Here is a 27,090-nt window from a genome sequence, read left to right as displayed (position 1 = left end):
ATACTTGTGGGTTTTATTGCATACAAACAGATTGGCCTCTAAAAACATGTTCTTAATTATGAGCTATACACATAACAAAGTAGTTTCTGCCCTGAATGTAAAAGAAGTATCCACAGAGTCACACCTACAGGAGGGTGCTTTGGAAGCCTGGCATGCTCTATAGAGAGGAACAACAGGGTCTGACCACTCCAACTGCTGCTCATCCCACAGACCCAGCCTTGCAGCTGCTTTAAAAGCCAGAGAGGGAAACCAGGATGAAGCACGAGAGTGTTTCAGCCACTTGGATCCGCTGAAGGTTGGCTGTGCTACATGGCATTGTCTGACCAGCACAGATTTCCATGGATATCCTGTCCCTTCTCACAGTCCCAGCCACCCTTCCTCCATTAGTGCCAGGTGTTACTACTCCTCATTGGTCCATCTCCACACTTTAGGCACTTTTTATTTTTAAGCATTTCTCTTAAGACCAAGATTAGAGCACAGCCACAACCTTGTACTGATGGGAGTGGGATGGAAAATGGTCATGGGTGGTGAAGCAGAAGAGAGACAGAAATGCACAGCTGGAGGGGCAGCAGTTTCTTAAAGCCAGCTCTTGTGCGGGCAGGAACATGTAGCCTGGAATAAAATGGATTTTTTACTGCATGTATTTCATATTAATTCACATGCTAGATCTGATCACAGATAAACAAACTAGAAGGGTCCATTATTTATATGGTGTAATAAATATTTATATGAGGACTCTGCTGCAAGTCTTATATACATCTGCATTAAGAGGGAGAAATCAAAACAAACTGGGTTGGATCACCTTCTGTCACTGCATTAAACTGCCAGGCAATGAGCACCTAAAGCACTGGCTTATTTGCTGAACTCCTTCCTCTGCTCTTCCATTATCAGATCCCATGAGTTAGAGAGTGCCACTGACCATCTAAATTTCCTCAGGGCTTTGTAAACACATTCATTTTTCCCCTTTACAGAGGCACAGGAGAGAGCTTGTATGTTAAGTGGCAAGGACATTTCACTCTCAGCAGAATACTCAGCTTGACCCACACCCCAGGACCCAGAGCAAGGCTGTGGAGCTGGGGTTCCCACGATCTCGCACCGACTCCAAAACCAAGCCCAGATTCCTTCTACCCAGGATGAGCAATTAAATTGCTTTGGGCTTTTTGTACACATGATGGAGAAAGACAGGGTCCTTGAGAAGGAGTCCAGGATCCTATGTTAGAGGTCATCTGAATGTGTCCATCTCACTCTGTGCTTCGGGGGGGAGCTACAGTAAAAATGAATAATGTGAGCAAGTCAGGTGTCCTGAATATGACCAAAGATATTGCTCCACTAAGCAATAAAAATGGTAATAATTTTACATTCAAGATCTTCCTCCTCAGTCTTCTGATTAGATCACTACCTTGCACTCAGATACGTGTAGGAAAAGGACATCTTTTAAATTGCTTCTCTTGGAATAAACAAGCCACTTGGAGGCAGAGACAGCTGTAAACAGCAGGAAAAAGGGGCAAAGGGCTCACTTGGCTGAGGGATATTAATGGTTCATTGCTTGTAAATAGCCCTTTCCCCAGAGACCTCCCCATGCTCTGTGTATGCTCTCTGCACATGCTGGCAGCAAAGTGGAGGCTTTATTAAGAGAGTTACAAATAAGGTCAAATTCTTTTAGGAGCTTTTCAGAGTTCGCAAAGCATTCAGGGAGGGGTCCAGCTGTTTGCAGGGGTTTCCCATTGTGGTCAGAGACACAAGTTTCAGCATGTTTGCAGTTAAAAGAGGATCCTGACAGATTTTCACTTTAACGTGACAGGGATAGGATGGAGCTCTCCACCATAACTTTCTCTTCACAGATGCTAAGCACATTCATATAGACATTGTACAGAGAGAAAACATGTGTCTGGCATGGCATGGCATGGCATGGCATGGCAACTTGGGGATCTTTTATCACCCAAAAGCAGCACAGTAATAGCTGGGTTAAAAGGACTGCAACACCAGGATACATCGGAAACCACCTGAACACCTAAGGGAGAATCCCAGGAATTCACTGCTAGTGGACTTTATCTCCTCAACACTTCTGCAGGAGTATAAGGTCTTGTTTTTCAAGGCAGAAACAACACAAATTGAATTGGTTCACCTTACATATGCAAAGCTCTATTAGGCCACCTCTTCTCCCCATCTTAGACCTCAGTTCTTTAAAAGCCTCACCTGCAGATTTCTAAATTCAATCCAAATGTGCATTTTGTCCACAGAAAGAAAAATGGAATCAAATTTTCTGAACTATCTTTCATTAGAAGAGGAAGAAAAGATAATCTTCACCACCTTTGGGGCAGGTATGACTACTTCTCTCATCAAGTAGCTCAGGCTGCATGGATATAAATAATCACTGTGAACTTGTGCAGGGCCTACTTCCCAGCAAAAGGCCCTTTGCCAAAGCTCAGACTTGACACAAATCATCAGTCCATGAAACTCGAACATAATAAATCTCCCTTATTTAAACCCTCCTTGGGTTCTGCCTTACAGGAACTGGATGTTGCTGCAAAGTCTGACTCATATGGTTGTGTTTGTAAGATCATCTCGTTGTGAATGTCTGGGATCAAAGGCTGCCATGGAGCAGCCCTTCCCACATTGCAGGGCTGTGGAAACATGCAGAGAAATGTTCTCCAGCTAGCAAAAGCTTTGATTTATAAATTGTGATGTTTCCACCTGCTCCTGAAGGAACAGAGTTGCCTGCTGGGCTAGACAGGCCCATGAGAGGAGCACAGTTTCTGAAGCAGCTTGGGGGATCCTGAGTGCTGCTCCACAATCAGTCATGGCAGCTGGGAGCACAACCTGCTCCTGTCACTGCTGTAACTGGAGGCAGGAATGGGAGTGTTGCAGGGTGCCACAGGGAAGGATCCCACAGCAGTTTCTCCTGTGGGGCCAAGAGAAATGCTAACAACTCACCTTCCCATTCCTGCATCCCTGGAGCTCTGCCCTGTTGGGTCAGCTCACACAGGTAGATGAAGGGAAGGTCGTGATAAGCAGAGACTGCCTCATGCCAATGGGATCAGTGAGCTGTAGCTGAAGAAACCTGAACAACCTCTCCCAAACATGACTGGGATTTAAGGGCTGGAGCATGGTGAATTGGGGATGACCATCTGCTCACCCCCAATTTTCTTTTAGTTAAGGTCACCCCCACAATTCGCTCAGGATTTCAGCATGCAAGGAAACATCAACATCAGCAGCTATAGTCTGTCTTTCACCCTACACACACAGTGCCCAAATGCCTGAGAAAGCCTGAGCAAGTCACTGTTCCATGGCGAGTTCCTCACATCTCTCCAGCCCTGCAGGGCATGCAGCCAGCAGATGTTGCAGACAGCCTTCCCAGCCTCCCTTTGCTGTTATGCAGGCAGGACATACCTACTCCCACAGCACCCCAGGAGCACCAGACTGACTTAAGATACTTGAGACCCCAGCAATCCCAAACATGTGGATATTTGCTCCTGTCCAACAACTTGGTCATTTTTAGCATCAATTCACAGCTTAAAACCTTGAGCCAGATTTTAGTGTAAAGCTTCCTCAGCATTCCCACCCCTGACTTGGCATTACACTCTCTTGTACTGAGCCTGCTCATGTAAGTAGTATCCTTTAGGAGCTGCCACTGGAGGAAGGGCCCTGCCTCATCCCAGCAGCAGACTGTGTGCTGCACTCTAGGATCTGACACCTCATTTCCTTGGGCAAACACCCCAATTTGTAGAGCTCACAAGGCCAATTTGAGAACAGCAGGGCATACAGGCTCTAGAGATCCTATGGCACGTGCAGCCCTGCTGTCAGACCACACTGCTTGTTCTCCCTGCCTGTGCCTCCCGTCCTGTTTTCTGGTGCCACATACCCTGCTCTCAGCCAGTACAAGTTTCATGACTTTGCAGCTGGGCAAAGAAGAGCAAAACTTTACCCTTTGTGGCTTCACATAGAGTTTTGTTTCACACTGACATTGAAGAGTGGGTCCGTGTGCTGGTGCTTTGTCCCTGGTGTGTGCCTCTTCCTGCTCTCTCAGCAAGGACAATGGAGTGGGGCACTCAGGTGTGCTCCAGAAACCCATCCTGTTTCACTGACTTGGCAAGTTCTCACCCAGCAGCCCAAACACCACAGCACCCAGTGAACACACTCAGCCCATCCCAAACACCACACCAAAGAGGTCCAGGCTAACCTGCCATACACATCTCTTTTGGCTTCTGCTACCTAGCAACTGGGGGACTACAGAAGCACATCTAGGAATGCTGTTCACTTCAGGATACTGGAGATAACTTTTTGCAGGATATTGACTCTGCTGTCATGCACCTCACACATGGGACTGGGAAAGAGACCCTGCACTACTCAGCTGTGCTGCAAGTACTCAGATTTTCAGAGCTACAGAAGTAAAACACTTGCCACGCTTCACAAATAACCTGACTGGCCTCATTCCGCCTTCGGGTTTCTATTGGCACCCATCATCTGCGTATCATATTTCCAAGCACTCACTTGACATGCTTCCATTTGAATAGCATTTAACTCCTTAAGGGCATTGGATCAGCAGCTGTGAAGCCAAAGATCCCCAGATACAGCTGAACAGATCCCAGCACAGCAACAGCACCAGATCAAGCTTCCCTGTGCAGTCTCCTCTGAAGCCTTTCCCTTTCTGGAGGCAATTCCTTTGGGAAAACAGTTAATTCCCTCTCAGGTCTGCAGAGAATTATGAGGAATGCTGAGCACAGGATTTTATGCTGTGATTGTTGCTCTCTCTGTCACAGCCTAAAATACTCAAAGTCATTTCACATAGGTTCAAGAACAGACAGTTCCAGTGAATGTTTTTCAATTATTTATCTTTAACTCACGACCGTAAGAGATTCTGATAATCTGAGAGTAAAGAACCTACTGAAGGTACTGTAAGCCAACTGTAACATGATGAAACTTAACAATTTGCTTTTTGAATTTGCTCCCTTGCTTTAACTTCGGTAAAAGTTTAAATGCAATGTCAAGGCTTCAGTGGCTGCAGATGGTACATGACATCCCCAGATAATATGGTCCTCCATATTACAGGCAGAGGTTCAGTGTATGAACCACCACAAAGACAGAAAATGGAACAAGAAATTCAAGCACCTTCAATCATATAATCAGATGAATCTTTGAAAAGCCTGTGGCTTGGTAACTCAGCTAGGACATACAGCTGCACCTCAGTTTGGTGCTCATGATGAAGCTCACCACGGTGCCACACATCAGGAGCACCACCATGGCAGGTTGCATGTCCCAGTCCCGCTTTTCTAACCAGCATCTGTGCCAGCTCTGCTGTGATGACAGTAAATGAAATCACCCTGCTCTTATCAGCCTGTCATCAAGCCATCTCCCTGCTTACCAGTCATGGGCATCCCTAGGTTTTGGTATGGGCACTCCAGGCTGCCTCCTTGTGTCCTCCCAAAGACAGCAGAGTAAATGGCTATCACCATGCTCTTCTTACAGCTCAGCCTCAGCTTGTCATCTTCACAGGCTACTTTACTCTTGTATTCATCTGGAAAGAAACAAACACTTAATTACTCAGCTGACTCAGAGGTGGGCTCTCAGCAAGGCAAGACCCTCTTATCTCCTCATGGGGTAAGCTCAGCAGAGGTAGAAGTGATTCTGGGCCCAGGGGTACACATCAGCTCCCAGCACAACCCCAGCCTGAGCACAACCCCAGCCTGAGCACTGCATTTGCTACAGGAGCACTCATCTCTCCCACTGAACATTCCCTCTCTGGCATTATCAGCACATTTAATGAACATATTTTAACCAAGCACATGTCAGTTCTATTAAATAGCCAATAATTTCATTTTGCAGACCCATAAGTGAGGAGGTGTGGCACTTGAGTGGTTTCTACATGGTAATATGGCAAGGGAAGGTAAAAGCCAATCTTCAGGAACCTATCTGACCCATGGAGCAGCCCTTTATGTGCCAAGCATTTATTCTATATCCCAGCAGCTCAAATGCAAACACAATCATGCTCCATGGCTTTTTTTTCACAGCAGTTCTTCCACAGCAGATACAATAGAAGCTATATTAAATTTGTTAATTATGGAAGCTGCTCCCACCTGTTGCAAACACAGATATGCAAAAGCTTGTCCCCAAATCCTTCTTGAAACGGGCACTCTTGCTCTTGTAAACACAGAACAATCAACTCAGTTTACATCTCTCAAGAAGACTGGACAGTCATTTCATGAGAAATCACGTCATTCCCTTCTCTTTACCATTATTATTTGGATTATGGGAACCTCTAGAGGTCCCAGCCTAGAACAGGCCCTTCCCATGTGTTCCTGCTAACACACCACAGAAAACAAACACTATTTTGAAAAGCTGAGTTTTTACAGCAAGAAATTTACATATGTGAAAGAAAAAGACTAAGAAAATGGAAGTGGCGTAAAGAGACTAAAAAAACTGAAGTGGCATGTCTATGGACACCCCAGCCAACTCAGGGCACAGCCAGGAATATAACCTCAATCTGCCCAGCCTCTATAGAGTGACCTTCCACTTGCTTGTGTTATTTCCCATTTGAAATGTAGCCACAACAGCATCCAGATTGCTAAATGGAAAGGGTCCCATGGTAAAATCCTAAGCATGATCAGTCATTTCCTCTTGAATGCCTCTTCTTGGACCAGGTCAAAGTTGTGCCATAGAGCACATGAGCATCAGCCAGTGCCTGGGGCTGCCCCTGGCCCTATGTCACTTACTGGCATAGACATGATTTTTGTCCTTCCCTTACATGGTTCTCTGTGTCTAATATCACACACACAGATATATTTATGAGAACTTATGCAAAATCCATACACATAAAACTGCTCAGCAAATGAGAACACTAGCTAATAATTAGTTAATAAGTTAATACTTAAGTCTTTAGACCATGGCATTTAGCACTTAATGTGACTTTTTCTACTCTACTGTAACTCTAGGTTCAAGAATCATTTTTCCTTATTGGAGATGGAGGGTAATTTTTCCAAGTTGAATCACAGAAGAATTTAGGTTGGAAGACTTCTCAGGAGGTCATCTGGTTTAATCCATGCTCAAGGAAGGGCTAATTTCTACCTTAGATTACACTTTTTCAGAAGAAAGTGCATGGAGAAAACATGTATTATACCAAAACGTGAGCATGCTGATTTAAAAGAAATATCCCAGAGCAAAATGACTTGTCATGCTCAACTTGGAAATTCCTACTTGAAGCCAAAAAATAGCCCCCTAAAAATAGCCTATTACTTGGTGATGAGAGCATCAACTGGAATGTGAAAACCCTGGTCCAAACCTTCACAGTCCAGATGAGAAGCTTAACCTTGGACCCTATTCCAGTACATAATTTTCCTTCACACTCTGCAGCCTTTTTACAAAAACCTCTGAACATTTCTAGGTTTTATCCCACTGCAGAGAAACTTTCAAACCTCTAAAATATTTAGCGAATTTGAAAACACTTTCTGATTCATCCCTCTAGAGGAAGACACAATTAAGACCTCACTCATTCATGGGAGGGTGTGTGCAAAGAGCAGACATCCCTCAGCAGTACCTACAGGAATGAACGACGACCAGCTGAGTGTATAAAACAGTGGCAGGGATCAGAAATAGAAGCTGTCTGCAACTTCAGAGCATGTACAAAGAGAGAAACCTCAAATACCTGTGAAGACTCAGTGGTGGACTTGATAGTGTCAGGTTAATGGTTGGACTTGATGATTTTAGAGGGCTTTTCTAAACCAAATGGTTCTATTACTCTATGACCGTTTTATCTATTTAGGTATTTCATCTTCAATCACCATTAAAGCATCTGAAAGATTCACTGAACAGACCAAGGGGTTTCATCTTCACCTGTAATTGTCTCCCATAGGAATTTTGTTCCTTCTATGAGGAAAATTAAATCAAAGCTTTAACCTGCCCATACAGTAGAAAACTTAACAGAGTATAATAAAACTTTATCGACTTAACAGAATTTCTTTCTTCCGTAGGGAAAAAACATGGATTCAAGCTAAGAGCACAAAGACACAAACTCTCCAAGAGGACAAGCTATACATAGTTTATGTTAAACCACTGTCACAGAAAAGAATACTTGTGACTGGCTGAAGTGGTTGAAATATGAAATAGGTGATTGAGTTTTTAAAAAGAACAATTATGAAGTCTCTAATGAGAGGGTCCTCTATGAAGGTCTCATTTCTTACAAGGCACTAACTCAATTTCCTCTTTAAATTTGGTTACTATTAGCTACATCTCCCCATTAACAAGTATAACTGATTGCTTAACCACACATCCTATGGACTCATTTAAGGTCCTTAGATTATTTATTAAATTCTGCTGACCATTCAAAGTCAGGGCTTGTCATTTGGAAACTTGCCTGGGATTTAAATACAAAAAATATTGCATTGAGCACAGTATACCCTGGAATGGACAGACATCAGCATCTTTGCTGAAGATCAGTCCAGCAGTCATAAGACAATTAAAAACAACTTCTTCCAGTTCCTAAAGGGCTTACATGAGAGGTGGAGAGGGACTTTTCACAAGGACAGGGAGTGATAGGACAAGGGGGAATGGTCTTAAGCTGGAGGAGGGCAGGTTTACACTGGATATTAGGAAGAAATTATTTACTGTGAGGGTAGTGAGGGACTGGAACAGAGAAACTGTGGCTGTCCCATCCCTGGAAGTGTTCAAGACCAGGTTGGATAGGGCTGTGAGCAACCTGGTCTAGTGAAAGGTGTCCCTGCCCATGGCAGGGGGGTTGGAACAAGAACAAGATGGTCTTTAAAGTCCTTTCCAACCCAAACCATTCTATGATTCCATGATCCTATGAACAGCAAAACACCGTCTCTCACTTTCGCCATTCTAACCCTCATAGCCGCTCTGGGAAGTTGTGTTCAGGGCTTGTGGGGAAAGCTGCCTGATGGAAGGCTCAAGAAATCAGCCTGGGGAGGTGAACCTGAGTGCAGATTCCTTGGAAATAAGGAGAGTTTGTGGGTGATGTGTTCCTGGTACACTGAGGTGTGGAGTAAGAGGGTTGTGCCACCTGAAACAGATGTCACCTCACAGTCACTGAATTCTGCCCCAGGAAACACCTCCTGGAGCTGCCAGTTCCCAAGGCTCTGGCTGAGTCCAAATTGGTTAGGGCTGCAGTTGCCTGGGCAGGCACAGAGAGAAGACACTGCTTTCTTAAAAGGAAGGAAAAAAGAAAGCATGAAGTGCACAGTAGTATTTCAGACTCTCAAAAGTTTCCCTAAAGCTTGACCACTGGAAAACAGGGAGTATCAGTGTTTCTGGGCAATCTGATAGAAATCTGCATAAACAAACAGCTAGAAAGTGATGCTATGGAGGACACAAGTCCCTGGAATTATGTTGTTCTTCATAGCATTGCCACCTCCATTTCAGCCAGGATTAACCCAAGCCAGACATTGATGGCTCCCAGGCACTGGATGACAGTAAGGACTGTGACTGATATTAAAAAAATGCAGAGCTAAGCATCATCCATATATTTACTGGTACTTCACACCATAATAGCCTTACATAAATATTGAAAAGAAGCAAGGCAGCATAAGTGACATAAGAGAGCTGGGACTGGGAATAAATATTAATTTTTCTCTCTCACTCTCCCCAGCAGAACTGGCCTCCTACAGATCACTCACAATCTGGTCCTAAGCCTGCTCTAACTGTTACAGTCTGGATATAATTCAGGCCAAATGCAAACATTTGTATTAGTGGGTTTCATGTTTCACCCTGAAAAATTAAACATGCTTAAATGGCCTCGAAAAGGTGGCAGTGATATTCAGCAAATGGCTTACTCCACTCTAATCCCCCGTGCAGTCATTTGTAGGGCAACAGAGATTTACCATGATTAAGATATTTGCTAAGGATAATACCGCTTTTATTACTGCCTGGTTTCAGAGACACTGGCTTAAATATAAGTCAGTAGAGAGAACCCAAGGAGGGAACAGCTGCAGGCTTTTCTAGACACATTTTTAAAGGTCAGTATATGACACAATTGTAACTTAGCTCAGACAATTACAGGAAAACAATTATAAATGTTTCTAATAGAAAAATGGTCTCTCTCAAACAGTAAAGTCAATAAGAAGACCTTTTGTAGTTATTGGATGTGTAAAATAATATTAACCTGTATGACCAATAGTAAATATTTATCCAGTATCTTAAGAACATTTTCACTTATGGCTTACAAGAATTTTCTGAATGATCATTATTTGGAAGCTCAAAACTAAATGTCAATGCCTCAATCTCTGCAAGACCTTAGAGATAAAAGCTCCTGAGGAGATTCTGCTTCTAACAAAATGATTAAGTGCATTAATGCCAGAGGTCCCCCTTGCCTAAAATGATATTTTTGAACAGAACTTGTGGAAGAAATTATGAAATTTTGCTAATCAAAGTATTCGTACTTCACATAATCAGTGCATAATAGCTGACCCTATTTCCCAGATCAAAGAGCTGGAAATACATGTAAAGAGAAATCTGTTTTCTTCACAAAATCCTAAAGGACTTAAATCTTAGAATTGAGAATGTGAGCAAAGAAAGTGAATTTGTAAGAAACAGGGATGGTTTTGCCCAATTCCTTATCAGGTCAGGATTGTTTCCCACAGAAGACTCTCTTATCTAGGTTATAACTGTTAAATTAATGTGACTGCACCCAAGATGTCACTTCAGAACCAAACTGCACTCCATCTAAGCCAGTAATTTCTCTTTAACCCAATTTTTGCCTTGCTCACTTCCCCACTCAGCCACTCTCTCCACAAGAACTGTGTTAATGGCAGGTACATCACCAGTGTTCTGTGTCACTCTTCCCTCCTCCAGCTCCTACTGAACCTGTCAGGCATGGATTGATTGTAAAGTGGAAAAGATGAAGTGCACAAGTGGAATACACAACCTTTTAGCAACCAGCTAAAATTCAACAAACTTTTACAGACACTGTAAGACATCCCCAAGTAATAAAGATGCTGATAATGCAAGTGGTGAGATTTTGGTGATTTCAGCATGGTCTAGGCAGAATGCTTACATTGAAAAGTCACCACATAGCAATTTTTTGAGTCATCCTAAAGAAAGAAGCCAAAGTAAGGGTTAACCTTGGAAATTTGAACTTTTTACTGTGGATGTAGTCACTCCAGACCATAATTCACTGAGTCACTGAGGATAGAAAGCACCTCTTTCATGGAGAATGTCTGGGTCAACTCCTTGTTCAGACCAGAGTCAACTAGAGCAGCAGGTGGCTGAGGGCCATACCCATTCAAGTTTTCAACACCTGAAGGATTGAAACTTCACAACTTTCTTGGGCAAGTTGTTCCAGCTATCCTGTTAGTCATGTGAGAGATGAGTACAGTGAGTACCTGTTTCCATCTCTTCTGTGGGAACTAGGAAAATGAGTTTCCAAGACAGGAAACCTATTAAACACTAGGACAGACACCTCTAAGCAGCATCCTTGAATAAGAGTGCTGTTCACAGGACTGCCCATGAACAGCTCATCTTGGAGATATCCATTCAGGACCCTTCCTGGTAACCTGTGACCCCTGTTTTTATATTTCCTTTTTCTCCACAATCAGCTGATTTCCAGGAACTTCTGGAATATTTTCTGTAGAATATTTTTTATTTAGAGAATATTTTTAGGGATAATTACAACTAAGTCCATTCCATAATTAAAATAAGAGAGTGCATCTCAAAACAGTGAGAGCAAAGGTGCCTTGGACAGCATTCACCGACTATTACACCCTGCAGAGAAGAAGACAATTGTAATAAAAGTATTTTCCAGTTGATGCACCACCTCAAACCTTTTCCCCAAGCTTCTACCCCTATGTTATGTATTTACTTACTTTACATTTCAAGCAAGCGTTTATTATTTCAGTACTTTATCCTCTTTTACTAGAGATATAAGCAGGTTCTGGCCTTCAAGACCCTAAATGTAAATCAGAGATTCATAGAATCTTAAAATGGTTTGGCTTGGAAGGGACCTTAAAGATCATCCCATTCCAACCCCCTGCCATGGGCAGGGACACCTTCCACTAGACAAGCTGCTCACAGCCCCATCCAACCTGGCCTTGAACACTTCCAAGGATGGGGCAGCCACAGCTTCTCTGGGCAGCCTGTCCCAGTGTCTTGACACACTCGATGTGGAGGATTTCTTCCTAATATCTAATCTACCCTCTTTTAAAGAGCAGCTTTAGATGAGATATTTGTCCCTATCAGGGGACAAGTCAACATAGATTGGAAGTTTCTCCCAGTGACAAATGCCTACTATTTAGACCAGTTCACATTGCAAAAAGCTCCTTCCGTTTTTGTTTTCTTCCAATTTCACTTAGGACATGCTCTTCATATCCCGAGTTCCAGAGCTTCCTCCTAATCCATGTGAACTTGCTACTAATGAGAACTTTCTGTTCATATCAGGATGTGAATAAATCCATATCAATCCAGTCAGCATTCCCTTAGGCAGGGTTGGATGGAGGAAACCTTTCCAGAAGAGCAGAGGTCTCCAGAGTCCTCAAGTACAGCCCTTGCTATCACTTCCCCACAAGCATTTTACTAAGGGCTACCTGGTGACTCCCTCATTTCAAAGGAATCTTAAAAGGATTTTACCTTTAATTTGGAGCATTAAAAAAGTTGGAGTGTCACAAATTCATACATTTGCATGGAAATATCTTTTAACATTATTTCAGTTCAATTTTCCCTTGAGAAACTTTTTGTGAAGATGGTCTAATTTAATTTTTAAGAACTGAAGTTTGTGGCAAACTTGCATGCCTAGGCAGCCTGGCATGCACCACTTACTTCTACAGGAGATAATCTGTAACTCTGAAAGGTACAATTCGGATGACAGTCCAGAATTATATTAAATAGGCAGCCTGCCAACTTCAAAAGTGCCCTGAAAACTCAAGAGTGCCAAGTTTTGGAGGTCTGAAACCCTTTCAACAAGAAGATTGTTCTTTGCAAATGACCTTGTCAGATTCCTTTAAAATTACACTTCTGATGCACCCATCCAATTTGCAGTGTTTAAAAGGCACTTCTCCCCACTGTCACTTTCATTAGTCTGAAGTAGTTGTCCTTTTATATTCTGCTGTGGAAGGGTTAGCAGTGCTGCAAATTAACTGCTAAATTTCATTTCCAATGTAGAGTTCAGATGCACGTAGTTGCACTTTCCTGTTGGACAAAGAGGTATATGGTTATCTAAGGAGGAAAAAAGGAAAAAAAAATCAAAATATGTGCACTAGACTGTGAGATGGCAGTTAAAAATAACACCTGGGAGCCCAGGACAAATTTAATTTTCTTCTTATTTCCTCCATTAATGAAATTGGGCTGATTTTCTGAAGCAGCTGTGACTTACCGGTGCTCTGCTGCCTAAGCCTCTGCCTCACCATTTGTTAGTCCTGCTTCCAAGGACTGGCTAAAGTTCAGTGAAATTTGACAGAAACATTGAGATGACAAGTGTAGTGAAGTCCCTGTACATTTCTTAAGAACTGGTAGCCAATTTCAGAAGAGAGCCAAACCAGTGCCAAAGCTGGTTGTAATCATTGCACTGTCCCACCAGTCAAGCAGCATGGATTTATGACCTGTAAACCAGCCAACTAATAAACTGTAAACTTGGCCAGTTATCATGGACTTAAATCTGGACTAGCTACACCATAGGAGGCAACATGGGAAGCACAGCCAAAACTTTTCTACTCCAATGAAAAGATGGGAGAGATGCACTAAGGAAAAGTAACTTAAAGATGTATAAGGAAAAAGACATCATTAGCACCACTGCTCACAGCAGTTTTGTTTTGCCCTTCCAGTGATTGTATAAATCTGGATTAATGCTGCTTAAAGTTACTATTGAAATAGCTGAAAGGGAGAACTTAGTCTTATATCATTAAAATAGTCTTCTCCAGATGTTAAAATAATGGTGATAATAATTCTGACACAGCAACATTAAAAGGATACCTGATTGATATTTTTACATATAAACCACTGGGTTGTCTAAAGCACACAATATGAGAAAATGAGGTCTACTAGAGTAAAAGCTAGCTCACTACTGTCTAAAATAATTAAATACACAGTATTCCCTCAATGGCTTTGCCTAAGAAGAAAAAAAATGTAGCTGGGAGAAATACAGTAACCAAATTTTCAAAATTCATCATGGATGCTTTAGAAGTCCCAGTTCACAAAGATGTGAATAGGTGACAACCTCCAGTGCCTTTGAAGTAGTCAGAAAAATAAGTGTGTGAGAAGAGCTCGATACACCATTAGTATGATAAACCACTGAAAATATCAGGAGATACCTGTTTTAAAAATGTAAAGTTAATTCACAAACCAAAACTAGGACTGATATTGAAAAAATAATGAAGAAATTGGAATTGAATTGGAAAGAGTTTATTACCATGACAATAACCCAGCAAAGATTTACTCTTCTCTGCTTTTTTCATTTTATTATTTTTTCTAAAAGACATCTGTTCGAGGAGAAAAATTGATCTATATTTTGTGTCTTGAATAAGTCCATATATAGGACCTCCTGCAGAAGCTCTGTATAAATTTACTTCTCTGTTCTGTGAGTCCTACACTCATGGTTTAAACTGTGGAGTCAAAACAACAGATCCAGACTTCCACAGAAGTCAACCTTTGCAGCATCTCAGTTTGGTTTTAAGAATATGGCTCCTGGGACATGCTTTTCATCTCAGTTCTTCACCAGTACACCAGAAAATCTTGAAATCTGTTGTTCAGAGCTTGCAAACATCTACCATAGTAGGACTGTGTTGGGATTTAGATTTACAGGCTCCATTTTTCACAACTTGGTTTCCTTGTGTTCTGGATAATCGCTCCAAGGACACTCCTTGCTTTTCTGAGGAGACTCCCAGATCACTTTGCCTCTGCCAGCAGCCAAAGCCATTTCTGACACCTGAAGGACCAGCCACCACACAGCCCTCCACTGTCAGCACAGAAAGGTGCCACAGGTGCCAGAGTGCCCAAGGATGGGCTGGATCTCCTGAAGATCAGGGGGAGCTCCTCCTGACACTGCTGTTGACCCACCTATCCCAACACTGAAAGACCATGGTCTAACACTTCCTCGTCCTTCACTTAAAATTCATTGATTAAGAAAAGAATATTGTTATCCCTTGTTTGTGTGGGTTTTTTCCCAGGATCCCACAGAAAAAATAAATGACAAGGACAAAGAGGATCTGTAAAAGTCACAACTCTAGGATTTATAAAATTTAGGCAGATTTCAGAATTTGTCTTTTTTAGTGGTTCACATCTGGATACTGGAGACCTGATCCAGCAAAGGGAATCCTTATATCTACATGGTAGGAAACACCATGGTTTTTCACTGACTCCTTATTACATCAATCAGGGCTGACTGATTATGTTTGAAAGAAAAATGGGATTCTTTTTTGATTCTTTTTTTTTTAACTCTCCAAGGTGCAGCAGCAGTTTCCTTCTCTTCAGGGGCAGGAAATTATGGTTATCATAAAAATAGTGTAATATAATTACATCAGTGATAATAACATATTTCCATTTATTATATTAGTTAATATATTGTATTAATATTACAATCATATTTATAATTAAACTGACAGCAATCTCTGCATTTGCTGACAATGGAATCACATGTTCCTCTTAATCCTCCTCCTGGCAGTTGAGTGATTAATGTGCTACAGAGATAGGGCTATTTGACAGCTCCTGAAAATCTCTGTGCATCAACAGCTTAAAACAATATTAATCATTAGCATTAGCATTTCTCTGGCCCCAGTTGGGGGCTGATAGATCAGTCCTCTGTTATTTACAACGTTCCTTTATTTACACCTTTTCATCACCACGGCGGTTGCAGCCTGAGGTTTTATTGCCCTTATAAATTTCCACTCCCTGCACCACCTTAACAGTTTTGAAATAATACAGATAAGTAAGAGAGAGCTGGTGAATGCAGGAGGCAAAAGGCTCATTCTGTTGCCTCGGTGGCTGGGCCAGGGGGATGTGCCCATTAAACATTTCCAACCCCATCGTGCTGCTTTGGGAAGCCTGGCCCACCAAAAAGCAATGCAGCAAACAATGCAGTGAACTTCTCTTGCCACCAATAAACCTGTCTGATGAAGGAGATTAATGCTTTTCTGAAAGAGTTGATGACTACTGAATTACTAATCTATCCCAGCACTAAAATCAATCACCAGCATTAAAGCAACCAGGAATACATTTAGGTCCCTCTTTGGTCTCGTCTGAAGCTTCTACAAAACCTCTGTGCTTTCTATAGCCCTCTGCCTTGCTCACAGTGTTTTACAAATTCTGTCTGGGGAATGAAAGCCTTGAGGATGTGTGATGAGGCTTTTCAGGCTGTGTTCACTGAATTTAACAGAAAAGGTGCAATCCCCAGCCAAGCAAAGCCAACAACAAAGCCCGCACGAGATTCAATACTGAAGGAATGGGTTGCAGGGAAATTAAAAGTTGAACAAGAGGCACTCACTCCAAGCCTAGGTGGTCCTTCCAAAACCTCCTTTCCATAATTTTCAGCCAATTCAGCTGAAATCTGATGAGCAGACCCAACCATTTCACCAAGAGACATGGAATCACAACACAGAGCAGGACTCTTCACAGTTCTTTGATAGCTGGAGTAGCTCTGGCAACACTAATGGTATTCTGCTGTTTTCACAGGTTTTGAAGTATCCCTGGCAAAAAACTTACACATCCTCACCAAAAGGCAGGCACTCCTGGGACACAGCATGGCAGCTCTATCTCTATATGATAGAGAGCATAAATTTGAAGATTACACTTTTATCAGAAGGTGATCTAATTGGAATTAATTCCTAATTAATTTTTAAATTCAGTTGCTTTCTAATTAGAGTTGCCTGGGGCTGTTAAGAAAAATAAAGTTATCCGAGTAAGATTTTGGTAAGGACATCAGGACTGGCATTTCCATGTTTGAAAAAAAGCCATTGACTTTTTACAAGAATTAACTGGGCTTCTTACATTTTTATCTCACATTTTATCAAATCTATGGTGAAGAGAATGAAAGCCTGTTCTCTTCAAAACATGTCCAGCCAATTCTCAGCCCAAAGGTTTTCCCAGAAATCAAAGCTACAGGTTCCAAACCAGAGCGAAGTGACCTCCCTCACCCCCCTTCCTCCTTCTAACCCCTCTCAAACTTTTGGCACTTTACCCTTTGCCAACAAACATAAGTTTCCTTCCCAGATACATTTCTCAGAGCCTTGATGTGCCTTTCCCAAATATGTTTTTGTATTGTTACAGAGGGATTTCAGCTGAAATTGGAGCCAAGGTTACAATCCAGGCTTTCTGAAACTTCAAAGGCTTTAGGCTTACATTTATGAATAGAAGGTAGAGCAGCAAAGTTTGGATTTACACTTTGTTACATCACTGGGATGGTTAGTACAGGGGGGGGTTTCATACCCACCATCCTTCAATTATCGCATCCAGCTGCTTCACTCAGCATTTTAAAATGAAATAAAAATAATAATAATTTTTGAAAACATTGGATGGATATTATCCCTCCCAGAGTCCTTGAAGTCATAAGCTAAAGTAGTAACTGCCCGAGAGAAAAGAGGGAAAATATCACTATAGCATTATGGGAAGCTGCAGCTTTAGGCTCTTCAGAGCTGAGAATTAATCAGTGTATCCAGGATGGTATGGCAATGACAAAGGAGGACACAAGAGAAAGGCACTGTGTGGGGGTCTCATGGAATAAGTCAAATAAATAGGGTAGAAGCCCTCTCCTTTCTCAACAGCACTGCCAGCATATGGCCACTCAGACAACACATCCAAAGTATTCCCTCTGCAGAGCAGGGCAAACATTTATGCCCCCATTTTGTTCAGGGGCATTGACACTTTTGAAACAGCAAAGCCAAAAAATAACCAGACGACCAAAAAGCCACAACGAGCAAAGAGCTGCTGTGCAGGGACAGATGGATCTCTGCTGGTGCAACAGCCCAGAGCAGCGACTAACCCCAGTAAAATCAGCTGCAATGGCATTGCTGGGGTGCAGAGAGGTGAAGTTATTTCTTCAGCATGACTTGGGCAGCCCCACAGATCTTGTTCCCAGCCAGGATTAGATCCCATAGCCCCTCCAGAAAGTCTGGCACACAAAGCAAATATTTCCTAGCTTACAATAACACACGATCTTACACGGTTCTGTATCTCTGAAGTGAGGGGGATGAACAAACACTGAATTGTTTGAATAATATTGGTGAATCCAGATTTCAGTTAGAAGGAATTCATGTTAGACCAATTAAATAGTATGTCAATTCCCTCTAATTATCTGTTCCTGCAGCCCACACGGTAATTACACTTAATAGGTCTAAATCAAATCAGCATGTTACCTGGGAATTAATTGGATTTATGTGCATTTTTTTAATGATCCTGGATGGTACCCTGGAGATTGAAGTCCTCTGTGTGTTCAGGGTTTGATCCTAGGCTTCAATGTGCTTTGGATGTGGATCTCAGGATAAATTGGCCCTGATAAATTGAATTCCCATTCCCTGGCACCGAGGCCCACTGGCGTGGGACCAGCATTCTCATCAATTTTTTTAGCTTCTAAAACAGGGTAGCAATACCCAGACTTTCCACTGGAAACCATCTCTGGCCAGTGCTAAATCCCAAACTACATCTACACTAGGAGAGAACAACTCCAGGCTTCAGTTCTGCAGCAACAAATCCCCACCTTGAGCTGCAGGGACCCTGCAGGGGCTCTGCTGAGGCTGTGGACAGCAGGAAGATTTGCAAAGGCATCTCCAAGGTTAGAAGCAGAAGCTGTGCTGTGCTGAGACCTGTACTGTGCCTTTGAACATCCCCCCAAAGGGTGGTGCATGTTACAAACTAAGGCACACATGATATAGAAAAATAAAATCATAAAATCATTGAGGTTGGAAGAGACCAAGATCATCGAGTCCAAATTTTGATCAAACACCACCATGTCAACTAGAAATAAAATCTAAACCTCTATACACTTTGATGAATCTTGGCCCTCTAATCACATAGCAGTTTTAAGTAAATCTCCCTTGTCCCAAATTGACACAGAACAGAGCATTTTATTGATCATTTCTGATCTCCTTAAACATCCTAAATTTTAAAATTGAAAGTACACACACATATAGCATATTTATTTATTTACAGGCACAGAGAATATGCAGGACTGCCAAACTCCTGACACTTAAAAGCAGTTCCATGCACATATCTGAGTCCTGTACATGCAGGATGAGTGTCTATCAGATCCCAGATCCATCTATTGGATCAGAGGGAACTGTGAATAGCACAAAACTTCCCAAAAAACACACAAGCAAATTCATTTCTCACTGCTTCTAGTTAAGTATGCACTTCTCTGAACTATTTCTTTGAATTTCTAGAGGAGGTGAGCCACAATACCTCTGCACAACTTTTCCCTGCTTCCACTGAAAGCAGTCTCGGAGGGATGAGTACAGGAGACATACCCTCATTGCCCTCCCCCCCAGAGCTCCACCATCTGAAAAATCTTTGTCTTTCAGTTTCAGCATGATTTACTGTCCTCCATCTCCTTGAAATTCTGCCCACAAGAAACCAAAATAGCACCCTGCCTTGTGCATGAACCCCACACAGCAAGTGAGCATCGAAACCACTCGATTTCAAGCACAGGGGACTGTCAGGGAGACATAACTGCAGTGACAGTGGCTCGAGGGGATGACTGCACCGTCCCGTTATTCTTCAGCAAAGGTACAAGCAAATGCCACTAACTTCAGTTTTGCTTTCTTTGAAGGAAGTCTTTCTCTTTAGATAACTACCTCTGTTCAGGGGCCCTTTGAGGCTCCTGCGTGACTCTGACAGTGGGAGGGCTGGGCATCCTTATTTTGTATTAAAGATGTCCTGTCCAAACTCTACAGGCCACTTCCCAAAGTGCCTCTAACACCTGTATACAAAAAAAAAATCACATTCATTTTACCTAGATAGGTGCTAACCAAAACAACTTCTTCAGTGACATGATCACAACAGGCTCCTTCAATAAGCAACAAAAAGAAATTGATATCCCTAACAATTCAAGATAATTCAGACCTTAAATAGCTTCTTATTAAGGTATTTCTGTTACGTCTGCTGTTAAGAAAGACAAATTCAGAAACAGAACCCAAAATATTGTATTTGTTTTTTGATAAAGTTATGGATCAATCCCTGTGCCAGGCACTGAGCTCTTCACAAAGACTCTTTGATTACAACTCTGTGTGCTCAGACTTTCTGGAACAGCTCAACACAGTTTTGGGGTTCAGCCTTTAAGCATATATTCGCTTACAGCTCATAGACAATACTCAAATAGTCAGTAACCCAAAAAGCCAACCAAAATTTCTCATGGTGCTGTATTTTGCATTCTATGGAAGCATCATTGCTCAGTCCCCTCATTAGCCTTCTCCCTACAGAAAGGTGGAAAGGCTTATTGAACTCACAACAGCACTAGGTACTGTTTGTGAGACTCAAAATTAACATTTTGAATTATCAGGGAAAGCCTGACCATGACCTGGTGTCTCCGGGCAAAGCTAATTCTCATGTATTTCAAACACCGTTGTTGACCTAGTAGGTTCTGATTAAAAGTTTGCCCAATCACTAAGAAACAATCATTTCTGTCAGATTACCCTGTTTCACCCTGCAAAATTGGAGCTGCCTGAAAAATGTCTTGGGGAAATGTTTTCAAGCAGCTTCCCCTGCTCCCTTTCAGGAAAATCACCTACTCTACACACTGACAAACTCCTTCTTTTCTACCATATCCATAATTAGCAAAGAATGCCAAGCCATAAATATTTATGCACAGATGGGTCCTGAAGTACCTTCAGAAGGTCAGCACAGGCCTCAATAGTCAGATTTTTCAAGCGAGCTTTGATATAAACCCTGCAGGTTCAGTAGGACTTGTCAGAACACCCTGCTAATCACCCCTCTCAAAAAGATGCGTTTCTCACCCAAAATGCGATGTTACAATCACTCGTGAAAATCCCACAACAACTGCAGGTGCTTCATTACCTACTTCTGATTTGAATTCCTCACAGATCTGGCCAGATCCCCTCACTTCATTAGCACAGGTCTCTGCCTGGGGGGAAAAAAGTCTTATTCTGTGCTGCTGCTGGCAAAGTCTGAATGTTTCTGCTTTTGCTTCAAACCTTTTCTGAAGTCAGATCTGTTTTTCTCCCCTGTGAAAATGGTCCTTTTTTGTTTCTTCCCAAAAAAATTTTGCTGATGTGATGCCGGGACCATGTTAGTTATGTCATCTAAAAAACTTGAGGCTGGTCTGAAATGCTATATCCAGGCTAATTGCCATGTCCAGGTAATTCATAGAATCATTAAGGCTGGAAAAGACCTCTAAGATCACGAAGTCCAACCATTAACCCAGCACTGCCAAGTCCACTGCTAAACCATATCCCTAAGCACCACATTTACACATTTCTGAATACTTCCATTCACAGTGATTCCACCACTTCACTTGGAAGGGTGGAACAGAGCAGTTTGTTCCAATGTTTGACCATCCTTTCAGTAGAGAGATTTTTCCAATCTTTAGATCCTATCTAAAGCTCCCCTGGTGCATCCTGAGGCCATTTCCTCCTATCATTTGTTACTTGGGAGAAGAGACTGACCCCCACCTTTCTACAACCTCCTTTTAGATGGTCACAGAGAGTGATAAGGTCCTCCCTGAGCCTCCTTTTCCCCAGGCTAAACAACCCCAGCTCCCTCAGATGCTCCTCTTCAGACTTGTGCTCAAATAGAAACAGGTCCTGTTCTCCAGCTGACATAAGCTGGCACAGTTTGTCCACATCAAACATGATCCATCTCCACACTAATGTGTTTGCTTCCAAAGCCCTGATGGAGAATGGTGTCTAGGCTATGCTAACTCCCCTGCTGGGGCCAGGAATTGCTTGTCCTGAGCCAAAGCTGCACTGGGCTCACTCCTCTGCAGCACGCATGACTGCACTCCCAGTATCCAGCCCCATTTAATTTCAACACAGCTAATGAGATCATGAAAAACACAGGTTAACATTTCCCAGCCTGATCTGGGAGCAATTAAAAGCTGGCTTATGGCATGGCGTGGGCAGGTGAGGTTCCCATCACACCACCATCACCAGGGTCTGCCTGAGGCACCCAGCTCTGAAGGAAGACTTTGCCCATGTAAGGAGCTTCCACTGCCTCTGGAGGGGCTGGCAGAGAGGGGACAGAGAGGGTCCCTCTACCCCAGCAGGGCAGGAGAGTCGCTGCAGAAGGGAGCAGGAGAAGCCCACCCACTGCTGACAGCATGAGCTCAGTGATGGCAAAGGCTGGCACTGGCACCTGCAGAAACAGTCTGCAGCTCAGGCTGCTGGAAAGCAGGAAGGAGATGGAGCAGCAGCACCCCAGCAAGGCAGCAAGTGAGGGGGAAAGTGGAAATGCCCCACACCAGGGGTTATCTTACACTGAAAATAGAGGTGGAAGGGAACAAGAAGTCCTAGAAAGCCTCTCTGGTGAGTATTAAGTATGAGAATGCCTTGGTCTCAACAGAGCAAACAGACTGGATAGAGAAACACTTACTTGGCCTACACTTGTACCACACAAGGAGGTACTTGCCAGTCCCGGGGCACGGATCCATCCCAAACAGCCGGCTGTTGACGAGGAACTGGCAGCTCCGCCTGTCCTGGCACTCATCCAGCATCTTCTGCAGCCGGGAATGCACACAAGAAACAGAGAAACAAAAGCACATCAGTGTCCCCACTAAAGGGAACGTCAAACAGAGACAAACTGGAGAAAGGTGAGGCCATCCTTGCCTCCACAACCAGCCCTGGCACAAGGCAGGTGATGGTTCTCAACACAGTGAGTACCACAGGAGCCACGGACTCAGTGCTCCTTGCACTGTTTTAAGGAGCAGGTTTTTATCCCCTTGCATGGGTGCAAAAGGGAGGACTTGCACTGGGATGGTCACAGAGATTTTGAAACATTTGCATGCCTTTTAATCATAATATAAGACAGTACAATCCCAGGAAAAGCAGCTTTGAGGATATGGATCCACCTTGATAGTTAAAAGTAAAGGCTCAAACTCTGTCACCACCAATCTGCTTTAGATTTCTCTGGAAATGCACAATTTCAAGAGAGCTCTTGTCTCAGTCATATAAAAGCTGGTACAAATATATATGTATATAAATTGCTGGTATTCCAAAAATTAGTAGTTGTGGTGAGAACGAACACTGTTATACAGCCAACTTAGTCATTTTTTAATAGGGTTCTTTCCTCTTCCCCCATGATTATCACATTCTTTTAGCTAAACTCAGGAAGGGGCTGTGAGTCAGAGGGTTCTGTCACCACTGGCATTTTGGGTCCTACCCCCTTGTCTGCTTTTCCTCTAGCACTTGCTCCCCACTCTCTCATTCATAACACTCACAAAAACTCCATCTCAGAATCCACAGGGGCAAGGCATTCTGTCTCCTGCTAGAAAATAGCTTCATTAAGGAAGATTAATGGTTTCTTTTAACCCTATGATCCTCTAAAGCAGTGGTGTGGGGGAGAATATTATTGAGTGGGGCAGTAATTAAGTTTTAAATTCAGCTGGATGGCTTCGGTGGTATTTATGTACTCCTGGAGAGCCCCTAAAGTGCTAAAATTACCATAATGTTTGCCTGACACACATGAACCTGTCAGAGCATTTTGAGACCTCAGAGCGAGGTAATCCACCAGCCTCATTAAGTCCCTGTGATACAGAGCTGTGAATTCCAGCCCTAAAACAATTAATTTTCACTTGCAAGGAGGCACTGGAAAATCCTTCCTCAGAAATTCCCCATGACTCCCCTGGTCTCTTTTGTCTTCCCTCTGTTCATTTTTCTTACACCCACCCCGATATTTAGGCTTTCCCACAATCCTCTCCCTGTGCCATTAACATAAAGGCTGCTCCTGCTCTACCATGAGCGACCCAAACCAATTTTCTCTCTTCTTCAGTGACTACTTTCTATTTTTGAGTTCTCCCTGAACATAATATATAGAATCTTTAGCATTATAACTCTGAATGTTATGGTCTGAACAACAGCTGTTCCAGTTTCAAGTGCAATTTGAAGCTGCCTCATTTGCGGTTGCTCATAACTTCCTAAAGCTTTCACTTTTTGGGCTGACACATGCAAAAATTCATGCCTGCCTCAAGTCTGACCTTTATTTTAAAGTTCAAACTAAAACAATCCAGGCCTTTTCTAGCGGGCAGAGAACATATGCTGTTGTTTTCCACTTACAAAGATAATAAAATGCAGGCATCTCATTTAAAAATACAGGGTTTAGGATGGAAAGGCTGAAAGGTGAACACTGAAGGAGGTGCCCGGGAGCACTAGCCCCAGCTTGACCGTCACGTTAAAATGCAGAGAAAAAGCATACTCTTTCCTCTAGGCTCATAAGGGTTGGCTGCTCACTCAGCATGTGAAATTTAATTTAATGCAGAATCCAGTGAGTTGCAAAGGAATTTAAGTGAGGATCCAGCGCAGATATCTCTTTTCATCTCAAAGAGCAAAGAACAACTAGAAACAGCTCTGGAGGGCTACACATACGGAGAGAAATTCTCTCCAAATCATTGTGCACCTGAAAGGATTGACTGGCACTAGACAGACATGGCTGTGCTTACACACAACTAGAGCTAAGAATATGGAGCAAAGGGAAAGAAGAAGCACCCCAAATGTTTCCTTTCCCTCTAGAGAAGCTTTCTTCCCTCAAAGGCAGTACACTTGGGGTTTTTATCTACAAACCTGTTCACAGCAGACAGGTGAGCATTTCAAGAGCCTTCAGAGCTGTGTAATGGATGCTATTAGAACTGGTTGGAAAACCTGCCTGGGTTTCAGCAGAGACCAAGACAGGCCAACAAGAAAACAACTTTGAAAACCTCAGCTGAGATACCTGGGCATCACTTGCTCATCTGTCCTTAGGCTCAGCACCAGGAGCAAAGGCAACAACTCACTGACCTCAGGAACCATGGACAAGGGCAGCCTTCAGGTATTGCCACTTTGTCTTGGCTCTGCTCTAACGTTTGGCAGCTCTTACTTTTTCCTTGTATTCTACATAAGTGAAACCTCCTGAGTTTACTTCCTGTGGTATGCAAAGGGTGGAAAAGGGCAGCAAAGAACAAAGCCCTAGGGAGAAATTAGTAACTAAATTAAGGAGCAAAAGTCATCTATGTCATTGTGAGACCAAGGAAAAAAAGTGAAGTGTTCTTGGGGTTCAGTGTGCCTTTTACTAATTTGTTGTAGTGTTTAGCTACAGTTCCAATTTAATTTGACAATAGCCATGTCTGTGAGAAGTTTCATAGAGGGAAAGAAATCAATATTTCCTTTTCATTCCCATAACTGTATTTTACCTCCCCCAAAGGGCAATATTCTTCCTGAAAATATAAAAAAAATCATTAAGATTTCTGATTTCCTGTGCACTGTTTGAGTAAAGTCTTATGCATAATGAAATATATCCATAAAGAGTAAAATAAAAAAAAATATGTTCAATCCTCAGTGAAATACATCAAGAAAAATACAAAGAAAATTAGCAGTAGTTGACTCTGCATTTTCTTGATTAAAAATAAAAATAAAGTTGTTACACCGGTCTTAATGTTAACTTAAAAACTTGCACATATAATTTTTACCTATCCTTGCATGCACAGAAATCTTCTTTCCCATTGCTTTCACCAGTATGTGCTATGTACCATCATTCTGCACACTGTGCAGAACATGTGTGACCAGATGATCCCCAAAGGTACAGTTCCCTGCAGGTCCAGGGGTTCTGGTGTTTACCAGAAGCCAAGAACTTGGCTTTCTGGCCTTACTCTCAAAAATCATATGTCAAGGCAGTCTCAGAGCTCTGGCAAATGTCAGATGTTGTTTCTGAAGTATTTGCAGATGATCAGCTACACTGACACCAGGAAGGCTGGGAGCTCACTTGGTAGTGAGGGAATGTCTTGAGCTCACGTGGTTTTTGCTCAATGGATGGAAAAATGTAGGCAATTCATTCTTTTCCTTGTTGTTCTGGTAGTCACTGTCAGCTGTAAACGTGGGAAAACACAAAACCAAACAGAAAGAGACCCACAAGCAATCTGAACTTGCACAGGAATAGCAATAGGCCCCCACAACCCTCCCTAGCTGGGATGTACAATCAGCTCCTTATGTCTCCGAGTCTGGTAGGCCCCCGACTAAAGCCAAAAAAAGTCACCTCGGATTAGATTATATTATAAAAATCACTCCAACTGAGGAAGGTGGAGGAGGAATTCAGGAATTCCTGTGTGGCGTGAAAGGGGAGGGAAGAACATTAATTGCACTGTGCCATTTTATAATTGCATTACAGTGGTAAATCAGGCCTGAGGGCTGACAGCCAGTGCTCAGGAGGGAAGTTGCGGCTGTTTAAACCCATTCCAGTCCCTGGTTCATGACTGAGCTAAGAAGCTGCAAGATTTAGAGGAGATAAGAGAGCAAGAAATGTGAATTCAAGTAAAACAAACACTAATCTAACACCTGTGATTTATGCCCTGGATTAATCTCCCTGCAGTGACGTGGGTCTTAAAGCAAGGGCAGCCTCAAGCTCAAAATCATGTCTTTCTAGTGGCCACTGCAGATGAAACACATTTCTTGTGCTCATTTTGTTGTGCTCATTAGCTAAGTAATTGCTTGTGCTCATTAGATAACAACCTCTTAAATGTGGAGCTGGATGTGAGCTCTTGCAAGGAGGCCATCCCCAGCCATTCCCAAGGGTGCACTCGTTTTTAGCCTGTCTCTTCAAATCACTCTTCAAGAAGTGCTTCCCCTGCACGAGTAAAACAAACCACAACTGAGCTTAACACCCAAGGCAACTAAACTTACCTCAGTTCTTGGTCCCTCGGAGCAGTTCATTGATTCACGCTTAGGGTGAAACTTTGGACCCATAGAAGCCAATGGTGAAACTCAACAGGAATGAAGACTTTGCCACGGGGCTGCTCCCTGTACAGCCTCCATCTTCAAAGGAGCATAAGGATGACTGCGGGGCATGTCAGTCATGCATGAAATTACAGAGAGGAGCCCAACTAAATTGCCCAAATTGTGTGTTGCTGGGGAGAGTAACTCACAGAGCAAGCTGCATGAGTCTATAAGAGCTGTGTGCAGTCAAATGAAGATGGGCAGAGATTTGTACTAAGAACTTTATGCAAGAAGATACCAGTAATTTTATGCATTTTTA

The 27,090-nt window shown here is 42.7% G+C and overlaps 1 protein-coding gene across 2 annotated transcripts in view; it reads right to left on the bottom strand.

The window, feature by feature from the left end:
- The window catches only part of EVA1A (eva-1 homolog A, regulator of programmed cell death), a gene marked incomplete at both ends in the record, with an annotated part of 205,517 nt that overhangs the window by 112,916 nt on the left and 65,511 nt on the right, over nt 1-27,090 (bottom strand). For both annotated transcript variants that reach the window (XM_082302438.1, XM_082302439.1), the window contains 2 exons: nt 5,363-5,515; nt 22,468-22,591. In XM_082302438.1, coding sequence (XP_082158564.1) covers nt 5,363-5,515; nt 22,468-22,591 — 277 coding nt within the window. The remainder of the gene's footprint in view (nt 1-5,362; nt 5,516-22,467; nt 22,592-27,090) is intronic.

Source organism: Coloeus monedula (genome assembly GCF_965178545.1).
Source record: "Coloeus monedula genome assembly, chromosome: 2".
Classification (NCBI taxonomy): Eukaryota; Metazoa; Chordata; class Aves; order Passeriformes; family Corvidae; genus Coloeus; species Coloeus monedula.
The sequence above is the reverse complement of the archived record's forward strand: the minus strand, read 5'-3'. Positions and strand labels throughout refer to the sequence as shown.